We start from the raw sequence: 18,876 nt of genomic DNA, 5'->3' as shown, positions 1-18,876 counted from the left end.
TAAAAAGCAGAATATACTGAGCCCCTAGTTAAACATCCCAAAAAAGGGGTCAAAACCAACATAAAACTCCGTATCAACCACAACTGCAACTTAGTCTACATGATCATACAAAACCTACATGCTATGTCCTGCAAAAACTTGGGAAAACATGGTTGGAACACATGTAACCACACTCTCAAGCAGCATCATATCAATTAGATCAAAACAACTATTGGCATCATCTAATTTCGGGTGTACCACACACACCTGAACCAAAATAAAGCCCAAGTGGGGCAAAAATTACTCCAACCTTCTTCCTAGAACCATAAGAACAAGTGGATCTACAGGGAAAATCTAGAGTCCACGCTCTGGCATCCATCTACTTTCAAAATCCCGCACCATAAAAATGAGGACAAATTGACCAGAAAAGCAAGTCCTACTGGGGGATTGAGGTGATTGGGGGAATTTGAGCACACAGAGCTTACCTGAGTACCCGGATCTCCAACAGCTCAAGCGTACGGACACGGCCAACGCACACAGGATGATCTCCGTCCCGATCTGGGCGCACCACCACGCGCCTAGTGCACGGCCGCTGATACGGCGGCGATGAGCCTCCTGTACGGTGAAATCGACTGCACCCGCCCAAGAGAAGGTCGATCTCCGCCGCGGGGTAAGAAGCAGTACCTCGCGCCTCGCCCCACCGTCGTCGACCTCCCGCTCCTTACGCCTACGATGCTCACGAGGCAGAGAGAGCCTCCCATGGAAGCCTAGCGAATCAGGCGCCGGCGAGCAAGCTACCCCTCACCCAGGAACCCTAGCGAATCGCGGCGCCGGCGAGCAAGCCGCCCTCACCCGGAACCCTAGCGAAATCGCCCCGCCTGAGCTCGCGGTGTTTGCGAGAGCGAGCGTCGAAATGGGGAATGAGAGAGAGACATTCCCGAGCGTCTCTTCCTCGCACACGCGCGAGGCGGGTGGGGCCCTCAGGTGAGGATCGGTCAGAATCGGGGCAATTGATCCAAGATCGGACGGTCAGAAATTGGAGTCTCGGAGAGACTAGACAGCACCTGAGCACTTTTTAGAGTTTGGGATCTTCTTTTTACATTAGAGTGTTCCCAAAGTATACAGGATGATGTGTGCTTCTATGTCCTCCCCTTTCTCCATCAACCACTATATTTGAAGGAATAAGTTAACCTACAAAAATGTATGCGGGGGCGAAAAATACTAGAGAGACAAATTAGTATACGCTAGATCCGACATACTAGCAGAAGCAGTGTGGTTCTCCAGCAGATCGTAAGCATGACCGAGTGGTTCAGGGCTTAAACCCCAGCCGCTAATCGCGTTGCTAATCCTGGAACAAGGTGGTTAAGCTTAAGCACCGCCCTCGATCAACACGCGTCGCCTTCTCTCCTCCTCGGCTCCACTCTTCCCTCCAAATTTCCGGCCTTCTCGCCTTCCTCCCCAACTGCCCCCCTTCCGCCTCACCTCCTCCCCTCTGCTCGACTCCCGTTGCCCTAACCCTAAACCTCAATCACCGGCTCACCGCGCACTCGGACGTCTCACGTACGATCTCTGTCGAGTTTTATTTATTTATTCTTTAGTTTCTTCTGCGCTCTTTCCCCTATTGGCAATGCCGTTTTTCTTTTGATTCCATGAGATTATCGCGTATCCCGAACTTCGCGTTGTGCGTGGGGAATTTTCTTTTCTTTTGATTTTGTATCACTGGCTCTGGTCATGCCGTCGCGCAATCTCCACGAATTGTTTACTCTGTATCCCCTAATTTTCCTCTGTGATTTCGATAATTGCACCTAATTGGGCCGGAATCTCCCCTGAATTGTTGTGTTTTCTCCTTGCGCGGAAATTTCCATAGCAATGTGGTCTACTAGGACGAACCCTAGCTACTGATTCTGATCGGAACTAATTGTGGTGAAAACTTAAACTCCTTTTTTGCGGATGCAGTGATCAAATCGAAGAGGGGATACATGTACAGAAACCAGTTTCGGCCGGACCGCTTCAACGACCACACCAACACCGCCCGAAGGCCCGGCCGTGGCTGTGCCAGTGGCACGCACCATTGGGTTGTCTCCGGTGGCCGTGGGAACGCGGCTCCGGGGGCACGACCGCGTTCACCGCCCAACCGGAGGTGAGGGAGTGAGACTCGTCAATCTTATTAAAGTTTTTATCATGGCCATGTTGTTTATTTTTGTTTCTTCTTTTGAGGAAAAACAGTGATTTTTATATTAAAAAAATAAAGCAGTATATATTACAAAGTTTTTGTCATGACCGTGCTGATTAAGTTGTTGGTTCTTTATGGGTATGAAACATCTGGATTGTATTTGCAGCGGAAGGCCTGGGAGTGTGCAGCAGTACCGTCCGAGGTCGCCGGCGTGTGTGGTGCCCCAGGGGAATGCCACTAACTGTGCCCCTGTTGAAAATGCTGCTGATACACACACAGCACCAGTGAATCAAGGTGTGTATGTTTGTGTTAAGTGACATCTTTTGGCTGTGTCTATCCTTGTGTATTTATATGTGTGCATGCCGTGAACAAGAGCATGGATCGTTGAATATCTAGTTTTGTTTCGCTGCTGAAATTATTAAGATATATTTTATGTATGTAGCCCTATAGACCTTAAACAGGAAATTTGTCCTTTGTAGTCTGTTCTACCAAATATAGATGACAGAGTATTTAGGAACTGAGATCATGATACCTCCTCTTTTTTATGAAATGATGGACTGGTATTTTTCTATGCCGCTAAAACTCGCTTTCTTGCTGATGATTTCCATTTTTCGCATCTTTAGGGTCATTGGAGAAACAGAAACCTCCCAATTTGCCTGATCAGAGTGACACTCTGACCTTAGAGTCTGCTAAAGGAGCCAGGGCAGCGAATTCTACGACACAAACAATACACTCAGAAGGTTCATTATGTTCCTTTTTTGTAACAAAAATGGCATGACATCAAGAACGCCTTCTATACTTCTGTAACTTTACTGCAATATCTAATGAGGTGGCATATCTTCTTGGATATATTGATCACAGAGCATTCCTCCACTGCATTTACTCTTCAGTTTGGAACTTTAAGCCCAGGAGTCATTAACACACAAGTATGCGATTTCTTGGATTATTTTCATAGTTCTTGCTAATAACTTTCCAAAGATATGCAGTGGTTAACACTTCATGATGATCTTCTTACAGTGTGATCCCTGCTCGGCCTCAGCCCCTTCAGATATGAATGAGAATAAACTCAAAAAGGTCCTTTCCTGATTTATTACCGGTTATCCTATCATACCAGGTGTATTTAGTTGAATGCATTCTTTTTGTTACAATGTATTATCTCTGAGCTAATGCTATCAAATTATCACTTCCATTATGTGTATACTCTTTTCCTACTTTGAACGGCTGACTTTAATTAAATGAACCAGGATAAAAAAAAACTTGCCATAATGACATCTTGAATTGTATACTTCTTATGGCACTTGTCAAATACTCCGTAGATACATTCTTCTACCCATATATTATAATCCTACACTTGTGTCGTTGTTGTAAATGACCATGCTTTTGCGAACCCATGCAATGATGTGCTTGCATCTTCCGATCATCATGCTTCTCTAATTTTGATGCGAGTGTTGCATATAGAAATATCTTCCTTTATACTTATATATATCACTGACCTATATATTTTACGGTGTCAGGCACACCATGAATTACTATCTGACAAGCCTAATATTGTGTCCTTACCATCTGGCCAAGAGCAGCAAAAGCAGGAAGCAACATTCTCATCTAATTCCTGTAAAGTACCTGAGTCTGAATTACCTCAGACGCCAGTGCTGCATTCTGTTCCTCCAGCTGACAAAGTTAGTATCTCTGGCTCTGCCAGCTCGCTTTCAGTTGCTTTCACAGCTATATGAGAACATAAGTGTACATGTTTGATCTACAGGTGTGTATGGATTCACGCAAGGTGTTTCCCAGAAATCCATCTTCCCCAACCCATCAACATTGGCAAAAACAAGACACAAGAAAAGATGCAATCAATGCCAACCAATCTGACACTGTGAGCAAGTATCCTGCTATGAAGCCCAAGATGAGTGTCCAGATTCCGCCCCAGTATGCTCCCAACATAGGGCCACCGCCGTTTATGCTTCCAGTAAATGGAAGACCGCTGCATGTGGCTTACCAGCAGAAACAACCTCAAGTGCCTGTTGAATTCAGGGGCCCGGGTGTGCAAATGCACCCTATTGGTTCTGTATCTGGCTCCTTGCCCGTGAAAATGGCCATGCCTATGGGTAACACACCTCATGTACCACCATTTTTTGTTCATGGTGCTCAGCCTGGTGCATTGCAACAGCCAGCCTTCATTCACCAAGGACAAGATCTTGGACGTGCACCTCCAGCTTCTCCTCACCTTTCTCAACTGGGTAACATGATGATTACACAAGAGCTATCCCAGCAGCAGCCTAGAAGTTGTGATGAGCAGAAGAGAACTGTCCGGATAACTCATCCAGACACACATGAAGAGCTCATGCTGAATAGACGTGGCCATCCCTATATGGATGCTTCTTCTGGACAAATGCCTCTGCATAATATGAACCAGCCACCCCAGCATGTCCCAACATTTCAGCCCCTTCATAAGGTGTATTACCAGCCAAATGTGTACAATACAGGACACATCTATCTTCCTAACACCAGTACTGTTCCTGTTTCAAACAGGCAAATGCGGCCCAAAATGCACCCCCCAAGCCATAGCTTTGAACCCACTATTAACCAGGCAGTTACTTCCATCAGTCCTCCTATGCCAAACCCTTGGCTTGATGCTAATTCTAGGCCGCCGACCAATTTACACTCTGCTTCAGAAGTCTCCAGTTTCAAAGGCTTACTGCCATTTGATATATCTTCTCCAGGTCAAGGTGCACTAAAGCTACCCACCGTCTCCATTGTTGAAAATAATGAATTATCATCTCATACAAGCATACCTTCTTGCGTGGCAGAAACTCCCACATCGTCAAGGTTTTCTGGGGAAGCAAATCTCAAACTACCAGCTGCAACATCTGGTATACATTGCAGCATGAGTCCTCAATCAGTTTTAACCCAGCTGACACAAACTGGTCCAGCTTTAGTAGATGCTACATCAACTGCAGGTCCTCAAATTATCTCATCCTGCAACTTAACTCCGGCATGTGTAGTGGATGGTACATCTTCTGTTGAAGAAAAACTCGTTGGTGTAGAAGAATCATCACCTGTACCTGCAGCAACTTCACCATGCAGTGTCAAAGGCCAGTCATATCCAACTGTGTCTCTGCAGTCTGAGACATCTCTGGATACTGAGACTTCACTGGATAGTAAGAATTCCATATATGAAGGTGATAGCATCTTAGGGAAGCCTCCGCTGATATATGCACAGGAAATTCTGCCACCAAAGTTTCCAGCAACTAGTTTATTTCCTGAAGGTCTTAATACCAAAGTTGACCCTGTTCCTTTTCTAGAAGAAACTTCTGAAGCAAATTGTTCAGTTGCTTTGATGAGAGAAGAATATATTGTAAATGCTGATCTGATGTGCTCCAAGTCTAAGGCAGAACGAGTTGATGTAACCATGTCAGGTGCTGCTTCTGGATCGGAGAATAGTACTGATCTTAGTAAATTGGTACGATTTCCTGCATGTGCTGAACCAGGTCTCTTGCTATCCATTGGCGATCTTCCATCATCAAATAAAAACTGCGGACCTTCTGCAGATGCACAAATTGGACCATGTCAACCAGAGAACAAATTGAAAGACGGTATACAAGACACTGCAACTATTCCCAGGATTACAGCTATTGATTCCGATTCAGCCAGCTCTCGCAGGGAAATAGAACATGAAAGTATTGATTCAGGCGTATCTAATAATTGCTCTGCTGCCGCTTCCACAACGGTGCAAACGGAAAAAACTGTTTTGGAAGCAACCAAAACGAAAACTACGCATGGAAGAAGAAAAAGGAAAAAGGAGATACATGCTAAGGCTGATGAACAAAAGTCTTCTGCTATTTATAATGCATCCAGTTCCCTTAATGAGAACTTTGCAAGCATTAGAATAGAAAAGGTTGTTCAGAGTTCTTCCACAGCTGATCTAAAGGAGATCTGTACACTAGATGCTGAAATGGGCACTCCGGCTGGTAGCAGTGATGATAACCAGAGCAAAAATGACTTTTCCGATTGGGAAGGTGATGCGGAAATCTCTAGTGAAAAGTTGAGAGTCGATAGCTGCAAGAATTCTAACACTGGAGCAGAAATAAACAAAGATGGGTATGACCAGAAAAGATACTCCCGAGATTTTCTTTTGACATTTGCACATAGCTGCATTAATCTGCCGGAAGGTTTTAAGGTTGGATCTGATACTTATGATGCAATAATGAACGTCAGTAGTGAACATGATCCAAACCGGGCAAGGATAAAAGATCAAGTATCAGCTATTTCCCAAGTTAACCGACATATGCGTAGCACCAAGTTTGAAGAGAATTACTGGAGAAAATCGTATCCTTCTCCTGTTTCTGGACGTGATCCACTCCCTGACATTGCTCATCGACCTGCTATTTCTAGTTGGGATGCAGCACAGCGTGGTGGACGTGGATCCTCAAGAAGTGTCTCGCAGAACCAGTCACCCAGCCAGTATACTGGTGAGATTCTCTCCAGAGCTGTGAAAGAAGTAGCATGTCAACGCAGCATGTCACGTGGTTCTGTTGATCAGAAGTGGCAACATAGAACTAATCAGGGTACGTCATCTTCTCAAGTACCAACGCCACTTATGCACAAAGCTGAGAAAAAATATGAAATCGGTAAGGTGTCTGATGAGGAAGAGGTAAAGCAGAGGCAGCTGAAAGCTATTCTCAATAAGTTGACCCCTCAAAGTTTTGAAAAACTTTTCGAACAGGTCAAGCATTTGAATATTGATAACATAGTTACACTTAATGGAGTCATTTCTCAGATATTTGACAAAGCCTTGATGGAACCTACTTTTTGTGAGATGTACGCCAGTTTTTGTTATTCGTTGGCTGGTGAACTACCAAATTTTGTGAAGGATGATGAGAAAATCACCTTTAAGGGACTTCTCTTAAATAAATGCCAAGAAGAATTTGAAAGAGGGGAACGAGAGCAAGCTGAAGCTGACAAGGCTGAAGAAGAGGGGGGAATTAAACAATCTAAAGGGTTGAGAGAAGAGAAACGGCTCCGAGCACGGAGGCGCATGTTAGGAAATATCCGTTTAATTGGCGAACTGTACAAAAAGAAAATGTTGACTGAGAGAATAATGCATGAATGCATTAAAAAATTACTGGGTGAGTACCAACACCCAGATGAGGAAAACCCAGATGAGGAAGATCTAGAGGCATTATGCAAATTGATGAGCACAATTGGGGAGATGATTGACCATTACAGGGCAAAGGTGCATATTGATTTTTATTTTGACATTATTCAGAAGCTGTCTGCAAATTCAAAGCTATCATCCCGTATAAGATTTATGCTGGAAGATGTGATTGATCTTAGAAACAACAAGTGGAGGCAGAGAAGGAAAGTTGAAGGGCCAAAGAAGATTGAGGAGGTCCACAGGGATGCTGTTAAACAGAGAACAAGCCAATCAACTAGGTCAGGTTCTTCTCCCAGCTATAACTCATCCAGTACCTCCATTAGCTCAGCATCAAGACCAGGGCCTCCTCTGGATTATGGTGTTCGTGGATCTTCTGCTTCTCGTGGATCCTCCCAAGTCCGTGCTTATGGATCCCAGAATGTTAATCTAGATACTAGATATCATACTTCAAACAGAGTCATGTCAGTTCCACTCCATCAAAGGCGATCTGATAAATCCATTCGGCTTAGTCCTCAAGGGGAATTAGGAAGAGAAATGTCACTTTATGGGAAGCCGCAAGCTTCACATAACATTTTGCCAGATGTTCCACTGAGCAGCCATCATGGTCAAGCATTAAAAAGCCCAAAACAAAGTTCATTTGCAGGAGCAACAAGTAGCCAAACAAACTTCCATGCCACTGCCGATACTCCTAAAAGTCAGTCCTGGGGAACTGCAGATCATGCTATACCTATACTGGTGACCCCTGTCAATCCTGTTAGCCAAATGCATACACTGTCCGCAGACATTAAGGGTATTTGCTGTGAAGCAAGAATTTTTCCGGAAGAGATTCTTCAAGAAAAAGCTATATTAACCATAAAAGAGTTCTACAGGTCAGTTTTCACTATCACTATTTTTACGGTTTTAGCAAACATGCGCTTCTATTTATATGCGTTAGTATGCATAATCATATTGCTTGCTCTTTTATTAGGAAAGGGGTGCTGGCTCTTTGTATAGAACCAAAGGTTGACATAATGTTCTAAATTTTTATTTCCCTTGTCGATTGTCAAATTTGGTTAATCGAATAAATGTTTTCAGTCCTCAGTAGCAGCTGTAATTGTATTATGGATTAAAATATGAAATGCATGTATCTATTGACTGCTGTACATGGCACACAACAATTATACACATACATTTTTTATTTAGGATTTTTGACATACTTCAAATTAAGAGCTTTGATCTGTGTCCTTAGATTGGGTAAACATTTAATTTGCTTGTGCAATTTATTGTCAAAAGTCTAGGTCAGCTTTTTTTTTGTTCATCGATGTTTTCCATAGCTGTAACTTTCTTTCGCTGCATAAGTTCCTACAAAGGTAAGTGTTATGTTGTGCGTAGAATTATTTTCAATAGTTGCAACAATAGTTTGTAAATAAAAATAAATAAATGAGCATTTAGGACGACTGTACATCAACTTCCCTGCCCCACTGAGTCAGCCTCAGTTCCTTTCAATATACTGCTGTCCAATGATTTGAATGGTACAGCTTACTAAAAATGGTCTGCCCCGCTGATTCAGCCTCTGTTCCTTACAATATGCTGCTGCCTGCTAAAAATGCTTACATGGTTATTCTATACGAAAATGTTGCATGGACATATTTCTTCTCAATTTACATCGATACATCTAACAAGGCTTATTGGTTAAGGTAGCCAAAAACCTTTGATATCTTCCTGGTTTTACATTTGCCTATTTTTTGGTGCCCCCAGTGCTAAGGATGAAAAGGAGGTTGGTCTCTGCATGAAAGAACTGAATGCCCCGAGCTTCTACCCATCACTTGTATCACTTTGGATCAATGACTCGTTCGAAAGGAAAGACCTGGAAAGGGAACTCTTGGCCAAACTTTTGGTGAACTTGTGCAAGTCTCAGGAGAGTTTGCTAAGCCAGAGCACGCTACTCCAAGGGTATGATCCATTTGCTCATAACCGAACTTCTCTTGTGTGCGCTCATGACTGGCATGCTAATTAATAAGTGTCTGCTTCTTCTGTCAGGTTCCAACATGTTGTTTCAACCTTGGAAGATGCCGTGACTGACGCTCCGAAAGCAACCGAGTTCTTGGGGCGTTTGTTTGCCAAAATCATACTGGAAGACGTGCTCTCTCTGACGGAGATAGGAGTATTGCTGCAGGATGGCGGAGCCGAGCCGGCGGGTCCTGCGCTGGACCAGAGCCTTGCTTCCGAGGTCCTGCGGAGCATGCTGGAGTCGATAAGGGTGGAGAGGGGCGACTCTGCTGTGGATGAGATCCGTGCAAAGTCCGACCTGCAATGGGAGAGCATCAGGCGTCCTGGTTTGTGCGTCTGAATTGTCTCTTGACCATGAGCAAGAAATGGTTAGATAGGTACCGTTTTCTTTTGTTATGTTTCTGGATCTAACCTTAGGAAGAAAAAGGAAAGGTCACAAGAAACTTCTGTTGGCCCTTGCTAGGTCACAAGTTACTCCGTACTATAGACGCGCTTTTGTTAATACTCCATCCAAGCACTTTAATTGGCCCTGTGTTTATGTTGCCTAAAAGTGCCTGTTTTTTTTATCTTGTGCTGAACTGAAGAGAGTACTGTTGTTACGTTGGTAAGTATAGCAAATGGGGTTCCGGGCAAAACCAACAATATTCACCATGTTCCAAACAGATTAGAAACATATCGGGAATGACTCTCCATCCAAGCACAGTAGTAGAAAGTAAAGAATAAGAGCTGGCAGCTTGAACGTTTTGGCAGCTTGAACGTTTTGGGTTTGCCATTACCATCATATTCTGGAAAGGAACCACATGTCTAACAAAATAAATAAATAATACACAACCGAGACATAACAAAGCTACATAATGGCTTCTTTTAGTAAATGCCAAGCTCACGTATAAGATGTGTAAAGAACAGGATATGCACCTACGCTAAACAAACCACAAGCATCAAATCAGAACGACAGGCGTAGGGGAGCGGGAGATCAGCCTGGTGTCAGGTGGATTTCGGTGATATGCTACATCTCAGAAGGCACGGCTACACCAGTTGAATCAAGTGGCGAACTGCCTCCCGTCCACAGGTGAGCAGCTCGAAAATACTGTGCAGCGCAGAGTATCAGATAATTCTGTTGTGAACCTTTTGTTGCACCTTCAATCTTCAAACTTGTTATTGCTTATGAAGTTTGAAACCAAAAACTCTGGGGATGTATTCCTGTGACGGCTTCTGGGGCTTCAAGTGTGGGTACGACATCAGAAACAAGTGAGGGAATGTTGTCCCAAAGTAAGCTCCGTCAATATCTACACAAGAGTCAAGAGTACAGAGCTGGACAAACCATTTTAACGTCAAGTGAAAATTCATTCCCCCAGTCTAGTTCAACTTTTGGGTTGAGTTAGTTCCATAAAGTAATATAAGGCAAAGCATGCCAACAGTAACTATAGGTGCAAGATCAAATGGAAAGTATACATGCCAGAATGAATGGTAAGTAATAGAAGTTCTTGCCCTAAGGATTTAGTTATGCTATGGATTCATACATGGTTCCTGAAGTGCATGACTCTTTGTGGGGTGTCAATTCAGTGCAATGGATAAGTTAAAAGCATTCTAATTGGACATATTGCTGCAAGCAAAAGCTACATGATGACTGGAAACAAAGTATAATTAGGCAACTAAAAAATTGAGGACACTTATCGATTTATCTACTGACAGGAAGATCAGAATGTGGTGAGCATGAGCATCAGTTCAAAGGCACATGTTCATTGTAAATAAAAGGATACTGCTTTGATATTTGGATCTCGGATAGTAGAGATCTTCGCACTTTGGGCAGTAAATCTTCACATTGCTAGAACGAGGAATGTCTGATTGGCCAACTGGGAGGCATGATTGACCACTGCAGTGAACTCTCGGACATCTTCCAAAGTCATAGTTCTTGTACTTATCCAACTGCACAAAATAAAATATGGAAGTTACCGATTAATCACCCCTCCAAGCTTATCCATCAGAAGACAACTTCTTCAGAGAGATAAGAGAAGTTTCACCATTGCAGCCAACCCTTTACTTGTAAGAATATATCGAACATGAATCAATCCATAAAGCATCTCAGCAGCTGATTCAACAAGTTCATTTTGCTCTTCTGTGAACATGTCACCTGTGCATCACAAAAATCACATTGTAAGGCTGTTGCATCAACATTAAACAAAAAACAGTTGGCAGAAGAAATCAAAAGAATGCATGACAACTTGACAACAAAAGAATGCATGGAACATCAAGGGATTTTCCTGATCAGCTATGACTATGAGGCTGCCTTTTCAACTATAGCAGTTGCAACATAGCATACAAGAGAGAGAAAACAAAGGAAAGAGTCAAATAACCCGTAAAACAAAGTTCTCTTCCACTAAGGATGTGTTTGGTTGCGCAGACCAGTCCCAACCACAAAGAGGTCACCCAGATGCAATACAAAGTATCTGGTAGGATAGACAAATACATCATTAGTTCAGTCAGTCCAGTGGGATACAAGAGGATCTAGAGGGAGATAAGCAGGGGAGGTTTGTCTATTTGTAGCCTAAGGGATGGATTGACATACATTCAAACCTAAGAGCCCAAACCGAGCATGAGACAAAGCTTGTCGAGTCTCAATGGTCAGCGAGTCCAAGTTGACATCGTGCAGAGCAGGAGCGTCGTTATGACCATCCGTCAGCCGCGCGCGAGCGTCCTCGACTGTTCGCTTTTACGGCGCATGCACCGTCTATGCCCGCCCTGGCACGCTAGCAAGTCACATGGTTTTCTTCTCCAAGCTCGACGCAAGGAGGGTTGCACGACTGCATCAACAATGGCCGACTACATGTCTACAACATTGGCACCGTGTACATTTACAGGGAAGTGACGTCAACATCGTCCACTTTGGCTCGGGCCTAGTCTGGTCAGTGCATGAACATCATGTGCGCAGATCAACGGAGCACAAGCATGCACGAGGGTGGGGTAAGTGTTACAAGACTGAACTCCTCACTATCTATCTTTCAGATCTCGATGTCTGAGAGTGGTCACATCTAGGTCAGATCCACATGTCATTATTTGTTTCATCGATGGATCCATACTTTACTATTCATTAATGGTACATCTGGATGTTTTCTTGTTCATTTGCTAGTCATGAATTGCCATGTACACGCGTACGTACCAGAATAACTACTACTAACTATGCTAAAAAGAAGAGTAAAATGAATTAGGTTGACTCATGCCTTGATTAAAGTAGACATGATAGCCCTCATTATATAAGTGTAACAATGTGGAAACTAACCAAGTCATATCCCGTAATAGCAACTAATGTATAATCTATAATTTCCTAACAATAATATCCTTATCTATATATGGATGGATATCCTTATTCTGTTACCTTGTGATACATGTGCCACTGGACATAAATGGTAAGCTACAATGCGATGAGTGGTGACAATTTTTATGTCTTCAGTTATTGATTCATAAGTGCTTATTTTGATTGCAAGCCAATAGTGACGAAACAAACTTACTGATGCAACAAATTGTTATATTTTTATTAAAAACTATTATGGGGGTGCGAGTGCAACGGGCCAACGGTAGGCCAAAAGGTTGTGAACCCGGCCTGGTTTGAAATTCACATCTTATCTTAATGAATCAAAATATGCCCTACAAAAGGAAATGAGTGGAGTATATGTATATAAAAAGCAGAAGATTTTCCCGCCAATTAGATGAACAAGCGCTGACAGAACCCAGCTTTATATCTAAGTTATAAACAATAAATAAGTACCTAAATGGGTCAATCTTTTTGTAAAAATGTATATAAGGTACCAATCAACTTTCCATTGCATTCAATCGACCTGGCAGCCTTTTTGAGTCAGGCTAGGTCAACACAGACAGTAAACACACCCAAAAAGCCTAGCTAAAGCCTGGGAGGACTAGCTAGGGCCAGGACATGGTAAACAGGGCAGTTTTAATTCACCGTTTACTAAATGATCAAAGCGCTGACAGAATCCAGTTATATATCTAAGTTATAAATATTATATAGGTATCATCATCAGGTACTATTTTCATAACGCGCTTTCTCCAAATTGAACTATCAAACAGAAAAAGAAGTTAGATACCATGTGAAGATTCGACATCCAATATCAGGTCAAGAGCATATTCATAATATGGAACTTGACCGCTCAGCCCACAGAGATTGAAATCGTCTTGTATGTAATCGTCATCAACTTCACAGAAAAACTCATTGCCCCGCAAGCTGCAGAACCATGAAATCCACGATGTATCTTCTCCATCAGAACCACTCAAATCTGATTCTTCGCTGTCCGTATCCGACTCTCCTGTAAGGCAATTAGTAAACAAAGATTATAACGGAAACACCAAGAACAACACAAGAACCTAAATTATAGCAAATTAAGATAAAAACAGGTAGAAAAAATTGTTGAAGAGCGTAAAATATTAGCATTCAACAATATATACATTACACAGTCCCTACTGTACCAGAAGACATGTGGGATTTTCGTACCACTGAAAAAAGAGACAGACAAAAATGTATGTCAAACAAGTCCAGTACTAGCTAAGGCCAAATTTCATAAATACCTGTTACAAAAAATAAATGCAGTGCACTTTTGGCAAACTCCTCTCTAGCTTCGTCAACAGTGGGTAACGCAAAGGTATCAGTGTTATCCCCCTGTTTGAGATAGTAGCTGCTACCTATGCACTGGATTAGGAGGTTCCAAGACCTAAAGATAGCTATAGGCTTCAGTCTCAAGCAACATCAGGAATGATGAGGTGCAGTCATACAGGAGAATAGGGAAGTTCATTAAAACCACAAGTTACCATATCCATAGCTAGTTGTGGCTGTTATTTATCCTTAATGTGGTTAAAATAGTGTAGCAAAGTTATTCTATAAGAGGAATAAATGATAGTATGTATCTCGATGGCCTACATGAACTACTCATTTTCCTGTTTGGATGACCAAGTATAGCTTGCAAGCAAACACATGCATACCCCCCTTAAGGCCCTAACCACAGAAAGCATTGTTCTAAAAGGCGCTGCCTAGTGCGCCTAGCTGATTTATTCTGCCTAAGAGAGCATAGGCTCACTAGGTGATTAAGCATTGTCCTGGTTTGGCAGAAGAGTTTCGCCTATCGCATTGGTGACTGGCAAAAAGTTGCCTACAGATAGTAACTGAAAACAAAATTCAGCATATAGGCAAACAAAGTGGACTTCACAACATGCCAGACCAAAATGCACGCCAAATGCCCTTAAAAGCACCATGTCACTGCCAGCACCTAAGAATAGTTATATATCAGATTAATACTAGCTACATTTATTACTAGAGAGTACATGATTTGCATTGTGCTATCGGTAATCTGTTTCAAATTAGAATGTTTCCATGCCTGCCACATCCCATGACCCTCACCATGAATTGCAACATTACTACATGTCTGGCCAATGGTGTCACCATGCTTATCTGCTTATAGAGCTATGAACCAGAACCACATCAATCATCATGTTGCACCTTAGCTACCTCTGGCAAGCTAAGCAGAAAAAACATGACAAGACAAATTCGGTGCTCCTGCTAAGCAATCTCGATGAACACAAGGCATAGGTGTATGCTACAGGAACTAGCAACACACAAAGTATCCCTCACTCTCGGTCATCCAGCGGCGGAACACAAGCTGATACTATGGAACACGGTATCCCCGTTCGGGTCATCAGCGCAGAATCGACTGATCATATAGAAAAATAAAACAGCCAACAATTAAAAAAATAAACATGGTGCGGGACAGAGCTTACCATCGGACAGCTTGCCCTTGGACATGGCGGTGGATCCAGCGCCGGAGCGTGGCACCTCCGGCTGCTTCCCGGCGGCGATCCGGTCCCTCTCGCGGCCGCCGGAGAACCCCCAGGACGTTGACGGAGAGGACCTGTCCATCGCCTCGCCTATCCGCTTCCTCTCGCCGGCGCCCCCAGCAGTCGCCGAGACGCCTCGGTCTCTCTGCATCTCCTCCCCCCTTCACCCTCTCCCCCTCCTCTTACCTTGTCCCCCGATCTTGAGGTGGGTAAGGAATCGTCGTCGCAGCGCTAGTGTCTGCGGGCGGCGGAGGAGGCGGGGTTGGGGATCAGGCGAGCGCTCCGGCGCCCGTGTGGAGGTTCTCGAGCGGAGGACGCGAACGGCAGGCGGGTGAGGGGAGGAAGAAAGAGTACGGGGGCTGTTTTGTAATTCCGACAAACTTTGGGGAGGACGGTGTTAGTGTGCACGCATGCCATGATGTTCTGGGCCTTCTTCGCGTATGCAGTGGTTGGAGGCTTGGAACTTGCCGCCCTAGAAGGAGGCTAGAAAGAACAGAATCGAAGCCACCGTTTTTTATGTTTTCGATACAACATACGTCATAAATAGATATACATCATGGAGTATGGGGTTAGCAATCTAAACAAAACAATATTGACATCATCAATAGAACTAACAAAACATCCGTGCGTTGTTATTTCATCTCCGAACTCTAGAATCTGATCTTGTGAAAGATATACCATATCGGCAATATATTGAAGGATTTGAACTATGTTAACTGTGTTGCAGTGCAAGTTGGATGAAATCTTCATCATTGTTGTCGCGTGTTGAATAATTCATGTTATTCATCTATACTTAAATCAATAAGCATAATGTATTTTTGTACATTCAGAAACTTGCAAACACCACAAAAGGATATGTTATAGGGAGAAGCTTGTGATTAGAATGGAGATGCACCATTGTACATCCATAAGAAGACATTTATAATGATCAGCTTGTTACAAAAATAAATCAAGCATTGGCGAAGAACTTGACAAATGCAACAGCGTCCAGAAGCAAATGATCAACTTGTTATACTTACAAATTGAGTACCCAACTTAATGAAAGTGACGAAGGCAAAACAGAACCAAACGTCAAGATTTGGTACTTGTCCAAGATGGCAGTCAAGGCAATCTTGCAACGACAGAGCTGGAAAAAATTAGGGAAGTGCTACAAGAGAGGGGTTGGGCACCTCTGTCCAAGCTGTAGGGGAGGGCGCGTTGTGTGAGCTGCAAGAGAGGGTAGGGCGGCGCCCGAGCTCTTCCTCAAATGTCAAGTGACATTGTGGTCGTTTGTCATCTTCCAAATTGCTTTTTTTTTAAACCTTATACTGTAGGGCAAAAAAGCCCCACAGCTCCCCACCTTTATTAAAAACATGAAGAAGTACAACTATACAAACATAAAAAACCTAAAGAACTAAAAAACAACATGAGAGAAAAGCTAAACCCTCTAAAACATTAAGCAAGGAGCTTAATGAAGAGAAGCTATCCAAACCAAAAGTTTTTCCTTCCTATCCCCTTAAACCTATGAGCAAGCAAAGAAATGTCATGAACAAAATTGCTCTTCCAGGTTGCAAATCTTGGCTGGACTTGATCAAACACTCTAGCATTTCGACTCTTCCAAATATAACAGCAAGCAAGTGCTACAACTTCAGTAAAGAAGACATGACTGAAACTCCTTCTGGCAATGTCCGCAGACTTAGCCATAGTACATCCTGTACCCCAGTTGATTTGCAAATAGTTCCAAATTCGGATGCTAAAATTGCAGTTAAAAAAGAGATGATCTATGTCCTCTCTATCTCCAGCCGAACAAAGCACACAATCATAATTATCTGTGACATGCCAATGCATGCGCTGCAACATGTCCTTTGTGTTCAATCTATCACTTAACAAACCAAGCAAACACTTTGATTTTCATAGTGCACCTACTCTTCCAAATCTAGAGGTATTGTGGATGCACCTGAATATGATCAAACAAAGAGAGATAATACTTATGTGGTTTATAATCTCCATAAGAACATTTCCATTCATCACTCCCTTCCTGTAACAGATCCATGTCCCCCATACATCCCTGCAGGACCAAATACTCATCATATGCCTGACTAGATAGAGGTAGGTGAAATTCTTCAGATCTATCCAGTAACAAAACCATATCCCTGACCGAAATCTTTGCATCCTTGGCAAATGAGAAAAGTCGAGGAAATCTCTGTTGCAAAGGTGTCCTTGAATTACCAACTTCCCATTCATCAGCCCAAAAAAAGAACTGTCTCTCCACTCTTCACATCAGGCTTGGCAACAACACGAAAATTATCCATGAGCTTGGCAATATCTCTCCACCAATAAGACCCACATAACTTAGCTGCACGAGGAACATCTAAAGAGTAGTAACTGTCCCAAATCAGTTTCACCCAAGGAATATCCATCTTTTTGTTATAGAACTTATGCAAGAACTTGAGCAACAGAGCATCATTCTTTTTCTGAAAATCAATAATTCCCAAGCCCCCCTTCAATCTTCGTTTACAGATCATGTTCCAAGCTGCCAAGGACTGTTTTGGTGTTCCATGATTGTCCCGCCAAAAGCACTGCCTAATTATTCTATTCAACTGTTTTGTAATACCAGGAGGTATATGTACTGTGCATACCATATGCAGTGGAATAGAGGACAAGGCTGAAACCACCAGCTGGAGTCTAGCTCCTTGTGACAAAAAGCAGGAAGTAGCAGTGAGCCTTCTCTCAAGCCTGTGCACAATTGAAGATAGTTCTTGTATAGATGGTTTATTAGTTCCCATAGCCAAACCAAGATATGTGAAAGGTAATGTACCTACTTGACATCCAAACCCCTGAGCAAGTTGCTGCACCACACTATCCTCCACATTGATAGCCATCATAGGGGACTTATGGTAATTTATATGTAAACCAGTAGATTCGGAGTATTTTTTCAGCAATTCTTTCAGGGCCAACACTTGTACCAAATCTGCTTGCATGATTAACAGTGTGTCATCTGCATATTGAATAATTGGGAAATCTGGATCAGCAGTAACAATTGGCAATTTAATCTTCCCAGTAGCAAGCAAGGCATTCACTGCAGATTGCAATAAGTCCCCTCCCAGAACATACAAAAGAGGAGACAAAGGGTCCCCCTGCCTCACTCCCCTCTTGCAATAAAATTGTTTCCCTGGAACCCCATTTAACAAAACTAAAGAAACACCAGATGCCAAGAAATCACTAACCCATTTGATCCATGGTTCACCAAAACTCTTCTGCCTCATAATCATGAACAAAGCTTCATGTTCCAGGGAATCAAATGCCTTCTCAAAATTTAGTTTTAGTATAATAATTTGATTCTTTGAGGCTTGACACTGATATAAATATTCCAAAGTACAAGCCAGACAATCTTGTATTGTTCTAGATTTGATAAAGCCATATTGGTTTTTATGAATGCATCTCATAATCTGATCCTGCAACCTATTTGTAGCCATTTTTGTCAGAAATTTCAGGCAGACATTTGTCGAAGATATAGGCCTATAGTCATTGACTATTTTAGGAGAATTGACTTTTGGCACTAATGTGATATAAGAAGAATTGAGACTCTCAAGAGAAAGTTTCCCATTATGAAACTCCTTAGCTAGCTTGTAGAAATCCTCTGCAATAATATGCCAGCATCTCTTGAGGAATAAACCATTGAAATCATCAGGCCCAGGGGCTTTATCAGCAGGCATATATTTAATAATTTTATCCAATTCTTCCTTCTCAAAAGGTTTAGTCAAAA

The 18,876-nt window shown here is 42.7% G+C and overlaps 2 protein-coding genes across 2 annotated transcripts; one reads left to right on the top strand and one right to left on the bottom strand.

The window, feature by feature from the left end:
* Positions 1–2,030: 2,030 nt before the first annotated feature.
* Positions 2,031–9,749, top strand: LOC124671530 (eukaryotic translation initiation factor 4G-like; the record flags this gene model as incomplete). Its single annotated transcript, XM_047207896.1, has 9 exons — positions 2,031–2,119; positions 2,319–2,446; positions 2,776–2,892; positions 3,014–3,078; positions 3,170–3,226; positions 3,667–3,828; positions 3,912–8,176; positions 9,045–9,239; positions 9,327–9,749. Coding segments are annotated over 9 exons (5,388 nt in total), but the record flags the coding sequence as incomplete, so codon positions are not given.
* Positions 9,750–10,023: 274 nt separating this feature from the next.
* Positions 10,024–15,480, bottom strand: LOC124674133 (casein kinase II subunit beta-1-like). The gene is made up of 5 exons (XM_047210171.1): positions 15,075–15,480; positions 13,394–13,612; positions 11,318–11,427; positions 11,057–11,222; positions 10,024–10,582 (listed from the first exon to the last, which is right to left on the bottom strand). The coding sequence occupies exons 1-5, from the start codon at positions 15,280–15,282 to the stop codon at positions 10,452–10,454; spliced, it is 834 nt and encodes a 277-aa protein (XP_047066127.1). The 5' UTR covers positions 15,283–15,480; the 3' UTR covers positions 10,024–10,451.
* Positions 15,481–18,876: the final 3,396 nt, after the last annotated feature.

The sequence above is a fragment of the Lolium rigidum genome, chromosome 7 (genome assembly GCF_022539505.1).
Source record: "Lolium rigidum isolate FL_2022 chromosome 7, APGP_CSIRO_Lrig_0.1, whole genome shotgun sequence".
Taxonomy (NCBI): Eukaryota; Viridiplantae; Streptophyta; class Magnoliopsida; order Poales; family Poaceae; genus Lolium; species Lolium rigidum.
Note: the sequence above shows the minus strand (reverse complement) of the source record. Positions and strands in the feature narration are given on the sequence as shown.

Excerpts from the sequence above, each read along its gene's own strand:
- LOC124674133 (XM_047210171.1), bottom strand. The coding sequence starts at position 15,282 with ATGCAGAGAGACCGAGGCGTCTCGGCGACTGCTGGGGGCGCCGGCGAG. Across the intron at positions 13,613-15,074 it reads CAAGGGCAAGCTGTCCGATG|GAGAGTCGGATACGGACAGC; the intron begins GTAAGCTCTGTC and ends ATTGCCTTACAG. Across the intron at positions 11,223-11,317 it reads GTAAAGGGTTGGCTGCAATG|TTGGATAAGTACAAGAACTA; the intron begins GTGAAACTTCTC and ends TATTTTGTGCAG.